The 12,098-nt window shown below is 34.7% G+C and overlaps 2 protein-coding genes across 5 annotated transcripts in view; one reads left to right on the top strand and one right to left on the bottom strand.

Annotated features, from left to right (window-relative positions):
* Positions 1-528: 528 nt before the first annotated feature.
* Positions 529-2,042, bottom strand: LOC145285873 (enoyl-[acyl-carrier-protein] reductase, mitochondrial-like). The gene has a single exon (XM_080134320.1). The coding sequence runs from the start codon at positions 1,733-1,735 to the stop codon at positions 623-625; it is 1,113 nt and encodes a 370-aa protein (XP_079990446.1). The 5' UTR covers positions 1,736-2,042; the 3' UTR covers positions 529-622.
* Positions 2,043-7,958: 5,916 nt separating this feature from the next.
* LOC145285868 (sperm-associated antigen 17-like) overlaps positions 7,959-12,098 on the top strand; it is a 234,465-nt gene continuing 230,325 nt past the window's right edge. For all 4 annotated transcript variants that reach the window (XM_080134316.1, XM_080134314.1, XM_080134315.1 and 1 more), the window contains exons 1-2: positions 7,959-8,109; positions 10,549-10,689. In XM_080134316.1, coding sequence (XP_079990442.1) covers positions 8,017-8,109; positions 10,549-10,689 — 234 coding nt within the window. In that variant the 5' untranslated portion in view covers positions 7,959-8,016. The remainder of the gene's footprint in view (positions 8,110-10,548; positions 10,690-12,098) is intronic.

Genomic DNA, 12,098 nt, shown 5'->3' with positions numbered 1-12,098 from the left:
TAATATTTTGTACATCTAATTCCAATTCCATTGCGCGGCCCACCCCAAAAATTACAAGATAAAAATAATTAAAAACACTGCTTCTGAACAAAGAAGAAGAAGAAGAAGAAGAAGAAGAAGAAAAAAAGGTACTTATGTATAATACGGCCATGCTGAAATAATGTTATTGTTTGTTTAGAAATCCATTCTTAACACGAGGAGGGGCTTAAAAACAAAACTATTCTGTACTTTCACCTAACAATTTAATAAGCAAAATATATAATAAAAATTGAATTTAACTGGAAAATTATTTCTAAAAAAAAAATAGCACAAGTACCGATAATACATAAACGTTTTGTAGAGTGTCAAGACTCGGGAATCTTCGGAAGAACTGGCATTCTTTGGATGTTTATTCCCCTTTAACACAAACATTTATTTTCGTACGCGCTTCTTCTGTAATATCAAAGAATCAACTTTGATAATTAATGAAGATACAATCAGTTTCCATTGTTTACGATTAAAAGAAAAAAAAAAAAAATCAGCAAAATCTGTAGGTACCTATATATATAATCATTTTTTTTTTTAACATTTATTCAAAAGCAATCGATATATAATCAATAATCATATTTGTATTTTGATCATTTTAGTCATCCATTACCAATATTTGTTTATTGCTAAACCCTTGTAAGGATTTCGACACAGCATTTTCAAATGATCTGATTGGGTTTAGATCACTTATTGGTGCTAATAATTTCGATTGTCTTGCGAGGTCACACAGTTCAGTTAGCATCTCCGTTCTTTGGGGACTGTTTACATTCTCCTTGTTCCATTGCGACATCCAAAAACCATGGAGCTTCAATGACTTAAAAATAAAAACTCCAGTCGGAACGGTCACCGGCTCCCGGGACATGCCACCATAAGTAACCATATAACCATTATTGGCGAGATTTCGGAGCAGCTCAGTGGCCGCTTTACCGCCAACACAATTCAACCCCAATTTGGGTGGTTTATCCAATTCCTTCATCAGAGTCTTCATTTCGGGTGTACGACAGAATTCCTGAGTGACAACATGGGTGGCTCCCTGGGATTTGAGGGTTGCAACAAGATCGTCGATGTCGGGTCGATTTCTGACAATGTTTACAGTACGGAGGCCCCAAGCTGCAGCTAATTGTATAACAGCCTGCCCAACGGCGCTATTAGCCCCATTCTGAATCACAACGTCCCCTGGCTCTAGCGTGACAAAGTCCTTCATCATTCTGTAGGCGGTGCACGGATTGACAGCGATAGTAGCGGCGCTAATCGCGGGGATATCGTTGGCGATTTGTAACAAGCCCTTCTCCTCGTAGACAGCGTAAGTCTGCCAAGTGCCCGATCCTGAATCGACGGGGAGTGCCCAATCTCCAACTTTCAAACTTTTCACGTTGCTACCAACATCAACGATTTCGCAGACCCCTTCATTCCCGACCACTGCCGGTAAAGGGGGCTTAATCATGTAGGTCCCTTCGATCATGTTGATATCAGCTGGGTTTATAGGAGCCATTAGCATTTTCACAAGGACTTCGTTGTCCTTGATTTTGGAGGGCAGTGGAAGTTCCTTTCCTTCAAGGACTTTTTTAGGGTCGCCGTGAGTTTTGTAGGTGACAGCGAATGAAGTTGTGATGTTAGATGACATGCTACGAGAGCAGACATGCCTGAAGATTGAGTAATTGGCGTATAAACCAGGCCTCCCGAGTATACGCAATACCTGTGACGCCATGTTGAAATATTAGTAATTGAGAGTTATTTCCCTTAGAAGCACTTTCCTAAATCAATTCAGTACGTGAACTTTGTTCACAAAAAATATAAATAAATAAAATAAAACAAAACGTGTGCTTTAAATATAAACTCTGTAATCTAATTTGTAAAACTCACTATGTCTGTGTGTCTGTCTCCATTTTTTTGTTTACAAAGTGCACTGCATGTCCTTCAAGAAGCAAGGTCGCAGAGCAGAAGACGGGTCAAATTATTGCATTTTTTACGGATTTTAGCTAGTAAGATGTCAAAATTGAAAAAAAAAAAAAAAAAAAAATTAACTTGGCAGGTGTAAGTTGACTAAACGTGTTATTTGTACACATGCTAAATATATACGTTAAAGTCAGGTCAGTTTTAATCATATTTTATCCATCTGATCGTTTACGACTAAGGCTGGAGAGTGGAGCCACTGGAGTGGAGCGATATATATTTTGGTTTCTATTCTAGCAGATGGCACCCAAGTCATTTAATTTATTTATTTATCTTTTTTTTATAACTTTTGAACTCATTACTGTAATTGTTAAAATATTTTTGACTCATAATGAGGGTAGATATTTGTTTGGTGTCCACCACCCCAAAGTGTGACACAAGGTCAGAAGGTGGAGAATAGGCAAGCTCTCCTAAAGGAGGGGCACTTTTACCTCAACAAAAATTGCTTGGGCATCCCCGTTGGCATTCCCCGGTTGGGGCGCCCCAGGTGATAAACAATAAACTTGCCCCATCCGAAAGCCTGGGAGGGTGGACCTCCTGGATGATACCCAAGTGGCGTACCTCAGTCCAACAGGTACTGGGCCAGTTCCCAGCTCTGCACCTGTCGGGCTGAGTGTCAAGGACGGATTCTTGACGAGTACTCTACCCAGTCTCCTTGCAGCTCAAGCCGCTAGGAGAATCATCCTCATCACGAGTAATGAGGGTAGATATTTAATTGGTGCCCACATCACCAATATTTGACACAAGGTCAAGAAAGTGGGGATCAAAGCAAGCTCCCCTAAAGCAGAGGCACTCTTGTAATTACAAAATTGCCTGAGTATCCCCGTCGGCATTCCCCGGTCGGGGCGCCCCAAGCGACAAGCAATTAACTGTCTCCACCCGAAAGCCGGGTGGCAAGGCCTGGGAGGCTGGACCTCCTGAGTAATACCCAGGCGGTGTACCTCAGTCCAACAGGTGCTGGCCCGGTTCCCGGCCCCACACCTGTCGTGCTGAGCGTCAAGAACGGATCCTTGACGAGTACTCTACCCAGTCTCCTTGCAGCCGAAGCTGCTAGGAGACTCAACCCCATTACAAATAATGAGGGTAGATATTTGTCTGGTGCCCACTGCACCAAAGTGTGACACAAGGTCGGGAAAGTGGAGAGTAGGCAAGCTCCCTTAAAGGAAGGCCACTCTTGCCTCAACATAAATTTCCTGGGCACCCACGTCGGCATTCCCCAGTCAGGGCGCCTCATACGACGAGCAATAAACTTGCCCCACCTGAAAACTGGATGGCAAGGCCTGGGAGGGTGGATCTCCTTGGTGATTCCCAAGGGTGTACTTCAGTCCGATAGGTACAGGGCCAGTTCCGGGCCTCACACCTGTCGGGCTGAGTGTCAAGAACGGATCCTTGACAGGTACTGCTGCTAGGAGAGACATCCCATCACAAATAATGAGGGTATGACTCCAATGATTTCAACGATGGTTTTTATAATCACAAGTTATAATAATCAACCATAATAACCAACCAATCAGAAGCTTCAAAAGTTACTATAAAAAATGTCAAATTTTGGATTCAATCAGTTCGCCGTCGCCTCTGTCACGGAACGACTCAAGATTGAGACTGCATTGATTCTTCGCCACCATCTTTGTTACTAGGAATTACTTAATACTCAAGATTGAGACTGCATTGATTCTACGCCACCATCTTTGTTACTAGGAATTACTTAATACTCAAGATTGAGACTGCATTGATTCTATGCCACCATCTTTGTTACTAGGAATTACTTAATACTCAAGATTGAGACTGCATTGATTCTATGCCACCATCTTTGTGACTAGGAATTACTTAATACTCAAGATTGAGACTGCATTGATTCTACGCCACCATCTTTGTTACTAGGAATTACTTAATACTCAAGATTGAGACTGCATTGATTCTACGCCACCATCTTTGTTACTAGGAATTACTTAATACTCAAGATTGAGACTGCATTGATTCTATGCCACCATCTTTGTTACTAGGAATTACTTAATACTCAAGATTGAGACTGCATTGATTCTACGCCACCATCTTTGTTACTAGGAATTACTTAATACTCAAGATTGAGACTGCATTGATTCTCCGCCACCATCTTTGTTACTAGGAATTACTTAATACTCAAGATTGAGACTGCATTGATTCTATGCCACCATCTTTGTTACTAGGAATTACTTAATACTCAAGATTGAGACTGCATTGATTCTACGCCACCATCTTTGTTACTAGGAATTACTTAATACTCAAGATTGAGACTGCATTGATTCTACGCCACCATCTTTGTTACTAGGAATTACTTAATACTCAAGATTGAGACTGCATTGATTCTATGCCACCATCTTTGTTACTAGGAATTACTTAACACTCGAAATCGTGACTGCATTGATTCTTCACCGATTTGATTTACTGCTGCCATCTTTGTTCAACATAATGTATCAACATTTAACAGTAATAATCAACAGAGAATTGGTTCTATAATAGTAAATATGAAATCTGCATAAATTAAAATGTCATATTTATGCATATTTTACGACCGGGAAACGCGGGACGCACAGCTAGTTAATTAAAATAATTTAATTAAAAACTATTTTGGTGCAAGTCCAGAATTCAACCTAATAAAAAACAAGATTAAAATCAAGTACCGTCCGTCTTTATTTACATTATTTGTCGGCTGATCGTTGTGATTCAAGATGAATCTGGGAAAGTCATTTCTTATTAATGTTTACCAGTTTTAAAAAATCCTGTTATTTTGAAAATCAGTCATTCGTTTTTCTCCTGTAAGTGAAGATTGCATTGAAAGAAATATATATTAAAAAAACAAAGCAAAAAAACAAAACAAAACAAAACAAAAACAAAACTAAACAATGCTTATTCTAAAACAGAGGAAGGAACTCCCCATATTTAGATGTTGCGAGTTTGTCTCTGCTTTATCGTTATTTTCATGGAAAGTGTTCGACTGAGCTTCAATCTATGGCCCCCCCCCTCGCCAAACTTTCACAAGAAACACTCGACTAGCTGAAAATACTATCAATAATTCTCCCCACTCTTTATCTGTGCCTAAACCTAAACATAGATTCCATGATCAAAGCTTCTTTCTTAGAACTGCACGCCTGTGGAATTGTCTTCCGTTTTCCTGCTTTCCAGCTGTCTATAATATGGTTGTCTTCAAGTCCAACGTGAACAAGTTTCTGATGAGCCGTTCCACTTGAGTTAACAAATTTACCGAACTTCCATTACTATCGATTACTATATTGTCCTTTTGACTACTGTGCACTCTTTAACCCTTATCCTTGAGTGGCCTATCGGCCTTGATAAGTGGTGACGCCTATGCGGGATCGGATTTTGCATACAAAAGTATTTGATGAAACTACAAGTAAGTCAAAGATCTTACTTGATAACAAAAAGTGAAGCAGAGGAAATATGGTGAAGAAAAAAGGTGATTACACGTGAATGGATAGTCAGGTGAAAGGTAAATAATCCAATGACGGTAAAATCCAAAAATATAACTTCAAGAAAGTTAATTGAGTTTCCATTTGCACAAGTAAAATCCAAGGAAATCACGGAAAAATTATTATAAGTTCTAGCTCCTAATTGGTTTTATCGAGCTTTTAGATCTGGTTGAGATTACTTTATAAATATTAATTCTTTAATATTTATAATATACTTTAGTTTTACCATCTTGGATCATTTTGGTAAATTTAATTATAATTTTTATTTTATATATATATATATATATATATATATATATATATATATATATATATATATATATATATATATACTAGTAGGCCGCCTGGCATTGCTCGGTGTAAAATACGCATAAATATAATATTTTGATCAATAAAAATATCATATTTAAGTGTATTGGTAGATCGGCCAATGCCAGGTGGCCTGCTAGTATGTATATATATTGTTTTAACAAAAACCAAGACATCAAAGAATGGATTGATAGCAACAAATAGTGTATTTCAACGTTAGTTACGATTGTTTCAAGACTATTCGGACAAATTCACGTTGAAATATATACTATTTGTTGCTATCAAGCCATTCTTTGATGTCTTCGTTTTTGTTAAAACAATATATGAATACCCAATTATGAAATATGAAATATGATAATTGTGTAGCTTACAGTTTAAGTCATCTCTTTTTGGCTTAAAATTTATTGGTATATGAACGATTACTGAATTTTCAATTATATAAACCCAATAACATTCGGAATACTATAAATAAGACTATATATATATATATATATATATATATATATATATATATATATATATATCAATTCGTATTCCTGTCTGTCTGTTTGTTTTTTGTTTGTTCACAAATTGAATAATATATACAAAAGGTTCCCTGTTTTTGCTCTCTCATTTATTTCTGTATATAGTATTATTCGTGCAAACTAGATACAATAAAAGATCATCTCATTTGCATATTACAATAAGAAAAATCGATTTTATTAAATAGCGATATCTTAGTTAATGTTTCTAGCAAGAAAATTGTTATAAATGTTCTATTTAAAATTGTTATTTAATAAATTTTAAACAATAATTATATTGATAACATATTTAATTAAATTTATTTGAAATTATTATTCCAACATCGATTTTTTTAAAAATCTTTGTTTTAGAGTTATTTGCCTCATAAGAACATAAAAAAACTATCACCTAATAAAATAATTTGGTAATCTCAATAAATTTCTAGCTTGAAAAAAATAATTCCAGGTAGATAGAAAAATGTTTGGCTTTTATTGTTTTTAAATATTAAAAAAACAAAACAGAAAAAAACTTACGAAAAACTGAAGAAAAGATTTCATTTATTTGTTTTTATTATTCTATAAACGGCTATACAGAAATCGGTAAATTTTTTACGATGTGATCCACCTAAAAAATAAAGATCTACTTTTTTTGGCCTAATACGTTTAAATAGCCTTTATAAATAATATGAAAGAAATTTGGAAAAGAAAGAAAAGTAACATTTTAGAGTGGTGGATCCCTTTTCGATATTGATTCAACGTAAAATGAGCATCCACATTTTTGCCACCAAGCGTTCAACGAGACATGTCACCTCTAGCATCTTTTCAAGTTTGGCGATCGGGGGTGGGGGGTGGGGGACAAAACATGACAAATACAATTTGTTTTTTGTTTTTTTTGGGGGGGGGGCCGGAATTACATTTATAACATAAAATAACGGTAAATTTAATTAATTTTTATGAGACCACTCTGTACTTTCAGCTAACAATTTCATAAACAAAACGAACCCCAAAATATGACAAATTACATTGGGAGGGAGGGGGCATTACAATGACGAAAAATTTAATTTAATTGTTTTTGGAATTAATTTTTGGTAGATCTTCATTTTTTTTAAGGGTTCTGTCCACTTGGCTATTTTTTTTTTTTTTTTTTTTTTTGCGATCGCACGGGTATTCGCTGCTATTTTTATTGAAACAAATGTTTTAATAATTTATTTTGATTATTTATTCTTTTATTTTTTTTTGGGGGGGGTTCTTTCTAGTGCTCAATATCCGGAGAATAGTTTCTTCTCTTTGTATCCCTCCTGCTCCAATATCTGGTGGAGAAGGTATCACATACTGCTTTTTTGGGGGGCAATGTTTTTACCCGTTCTTTTATTTTTGGAATTATTGTGGGGGTATCCACATTGCCCATGATGAAAATGATTAGTATAGCAGGTGTGTTCCAAACGGAACTTCATGTCAACCCAGGCAACGCCGGGTACCCGTGCTAGTATATATATATATATATATATGATTTAAAGGTTATGAGGATTTTTTGAAGCCTGAAAAACGATGTTACTTTTTGTATTTAATGTTTTTATTGTTATTTTTTATATTTCAAGCGGACCTCCGCTCTTCGTTGCAAAAACGTATTGAAAAATATATTTGAATATGGATGACGTCACAAAATGAGCATTATTCTTTCAGAAAAGCTGCCATTCAACGTTTGTGACGTCATTAATAACAAGTGTATTATTTTTAAATGGCAATGAACGCTCGGGAAAATGAAAAAAGGACGAAAAACTTCTGTTCCTAACTCAACACCAGATACCCAATTAAAATGGGAGCAAGGACTCATACAAGCACAGTTACAAGAGGTAAACGTTAAAATAAATACTAAGGGGAATAGAAAGTGGATCTTGGAGTTACTTTCTGCAACTTCATAACTATCGTTTCCCTTCGTATGTTTTTTAGTTCTCCGATGCTTCTGACAAAGAGGGAAGAATTGCTGTTTTCTGAGTCAGAATCTATTCCATCTAACACTTATCGTTGGCAAGTTTTTGGACCTTGAAGTATTCTATTTTTTTTTTAGCTCTTTACATCAAGTGGCTTCATGTATTGTCCGGAACGATTTACATAAAAACAACAAATAACAAATTGTAAATTTATAGGTTAACACCCTTTGTTAGATCACCCCCCCCCCACGAAATGAGATTTTACTTTTCTTAGGCAAGTATCTTTAAATAATTGATGATTATGATGATGATGATGAAGAAAAAGAAGAAAAAAAAGAAGAAGAAGAAGAAGAAGAAGAAAAGAAGAACAAGAAACAAAACACAAAACAATTATTTTAAATTTCGATTTAAAGATGAGTTTTGCATATAAATGTAATATAAAATTACCCCCTGCCTCATTTCTAGCTTCTTAAGGCATTAACCCCGATTTATTATTTTGCTAGGAGTGTCCCAAGCAAACACCCATCTTCTCTAAAATAACTCCTTAAACCCTAGCACTAATCCTAATTCTGAATGACAAAACCCCCACCACTACTCTTAAAACCGCGTGTAATTGCCTAGAAAGGAAAAAAAAAAAAAAAATACGCATAGAATTTATTTTTCATTCTGAATAAATACTTAAAATCATTGGATACTCATTACTTTCAAGTACCAAGTAATATTTCAAAATAAACACAGTTTTTTTTTTGGTACAACTGCACTTTAACTTGCCAGTAGTATATATTTTTTTAATTTTGGAAGAGTTATATTAACGAAAAAGGGAAGGCAATCCAAAAATTAATGCTTGTTTTCTAATCAAACTATTTCCTGGTAATTCAAACCACATTCAATAAAGTAATGACGCATCACAGCAGAAAACTTGGCGCTTCTACACTATTAGAACGAAATTTTGTAGTCGATAAATGGAGTTTTCAGATAAAAATACAAAAACAATGGTTTCTACTGATTTTTGTTTTTGTCAATTCTAATAAATTAGAATGATAACTTCCAAAGTATGCAGTCGAAATTACCTGATTATTACTGAATTATTAAAAAAACCCCAAAAAACAACCAACAGCTTTAATCGTCTTAGCAGGTGAAAAATTGCGGCCATCTTGTTTTTATAAAATAAATAGAAACGGAGAATTACCTCCCTTTTGAACTCTTCTGTGTTTTACATACGCAAATACGATCGTTTTCTTCAAATTCTATTTTCTATTTTCTTCAATAAGTAATTTTCTACCTTATCGATTTTCGTAATTTTTGGATATAATCATCTTAAAAATACGAGGAATACGTAGATACCATTGTTTTCATGTGAAATTCAGTTTTACGATTTCCGAAATTTCGTTCCGATAGTGTAGAAACGCCAAAAACTTTAAATAACGAAACATTTATTGAATTTAATTCAAATAATTAAAAATTTAGCAACAATATTTGGTAAAATCCCTTCAAAGCGTATTGAGGTTATATGAGAAAATCAAGCTGTGTACGCATTACAAATGTTTCTTTTCTGTTTCTTATGTTATACATTTGTACATTAGGGGTCATTTCGAGTTAAAAGTTTATTTACTGTACCCATCTGAACTAAAGAAAATCATGATTAAAATGTGTATGTCTCGTGTAAATACCTAATGAAGAATATGTAATATGGTCGACGTTCTGTAGATCAAAAAGTCAGATCGAGCGTACTGGAAAACGAAATCATGATGAAAATGTTAAGTCATGCAAAATTGGGTTTAGAGAATGAAAGTTGAGTAAGTAGTCGCAAGTCAATATGTTCATACTGTTAATATGTGTGTATGATATGTGAGTATTTGGCAGCGTGGCACTGTGTATGTGTGTTGGTTTACTTTGTTATTGTTAGTGCGTATATAGATGTGCACGCGCTGATGAAATTTGTGAGGGGCACAGGTGAGGGTTGTTGAGCATATCTTCTTATGTCTTTTAGTGTGGCCTGCTGGTATTTTATAGGAGTTTGTAAGTTTTCATTGGCTGGTTAAATTGCTATGAACTTATTACTTTTATGGTTTAAAATGATTTTCATTTGTTGAAAATACATTGACTTAACACGTTCCTGTGAAAACTAATTTGCCTTTAGAAGTTAAAAAGAGCACAAATCCAAACAAATCGAAGAAAGAGGGTATCAATTAAAGCCATTTGCTTTTTAACATTTGTTCGAATCGCTTCACAATTCAATCACTACAACGCCATAACAGCTACATTTGCTATTGCGCAAGCAAAGTTGGTTTTGGATTTTGATTTTTTTTGTTTCCATATTTTTGTTTGCATAGTAAATTTCATTTATATTTTGTCTTTCAGGAAAAATGGCGGGTCTGCATCGCTCTTCTTATTGAAAATAAACTTGAAGATGCAGTTAATGTAAACTGCTTAATCTCTGCTATTACGACAGGATCTCGACGTTTATTTGAGAAAGTCACAAGGCAAGATCTGTTTCGAGAGGTAAGAATTTCATCATTTTGTTACTTAGCACCAGGTTAACAGTATGTTAGATAGCGGGGTGGTGGTCTATATATATGCAAGAAGTGTATATAATGTACGTGAGTATGTAACAAGTTTCTTGTGTTTCATAATCTTCCTTGTAGACGTGTGTATAAGTGCTTACACATATACATTACATATATAGATACAGTTTCAACAGGACATATAAAATTTTATAAACAAACAGTTCCTTACAATAAAGGGACGGAACATCTTTCTTGGGGTTTTACATCTTGCCAAACATCTTCATTCATCTGTGGATCTTGATTGACGAATCTGCAAAAAGCTGTAAAGAAAATTCCTCCCACAGAAACGACCAGGAGTCTCCGGTTATATTTTTCAACCTTTATTTCACTATGTTTTCTCATTAGAAGATAGTACACATGTTAGATTCTGCTTCCACGTCCGTTCAGCTCGACCAGTATCACTCCCTCCAAATTGACCAACTCCGTATATAACTATTCGTTTTGTATTTCGTCATTTAACTCACATATTTTAACATGTGACTTTTGAATCACGTTTCCTCTGCCTCAATCTATTATTTGGAAACCTGATGATTTTAGTATTTTAACATTCATTTTGTCGAGGTCACATTCCTGGTTCTTTTGTTTATTGTTCTACTAAAATTCAAAAACCTATAAGCATATTTGTCTTTGTACTAATTCTGCATACCGACAAATAATAATGTTCTGTTTCTAAAATTTAACTTTTACCTAGGTAATAGTCGATTTTACTAAATCGACTATTACCTAGGTACCCGATGTCGCCAAGGCATGCTCTAACAATTTCATCCTCAGACAAGTGAATCTGACGTGATGTCACGTGATCAAAATCATCATAGTTCTGAAAAATAATATATATTTTTTATGCACGAGTTTATACCCACTCTTTGAACTGTGTTGTTACCTTACCCAGGTTTGTCGAATTTAATCTTTATGGCTAGTATGAAAAGTTTTTAATTTCCTGGGGGTGGGGCGGACGTGCTATTTAGTATTTGCATGAGAGAGTAAGTATATATGATGAGTGCATTTACGTATTGTTTTTATTAGCAAAAATATTAGAAATTGTTATTTTACACAGAATAATTGATTTTGAGCTAATGCCAAATACTCTTTATGTCTACATTTTACAGATTACATGAAAACGATCACTTTGTTTAAAAAAATGATCTAATAATAGTTTAATGTAGTTTGCTTGAAGCATTGTTTAATGTGTATATATAGGACATTTCAGTTTATAGAATGCAATACAATATAGAGATCTAATGAATAGACATAAACTGAAACAAATTAAGATATAATGGTGGATTAAGCTTTGCAGCTTCACCATTATTAATCCAATATATATATATATATATATATATATATATA

The sequence above is a fragment of the Euprymna scolopes genome, chromosome 10 (genome assembly GCF_053919585.1).
Source record: "Euprymna scolopes isolate OS-2025 chromosome 10, ASM5391958v1, whole genome shotgun sequence".
Classification (NCBI taxonomy): domain Eukaryota; kingdom Metazoa; phylum Mollusca; class Cephalopoda; order Sepiida; family Sepiolidae; genus Euprymna; species Euprymna scolopes.
Note: the sequence above shows the minus strand (reverse complement) of the source record. Positions and strands in the feature narration are given on the sequence as shown.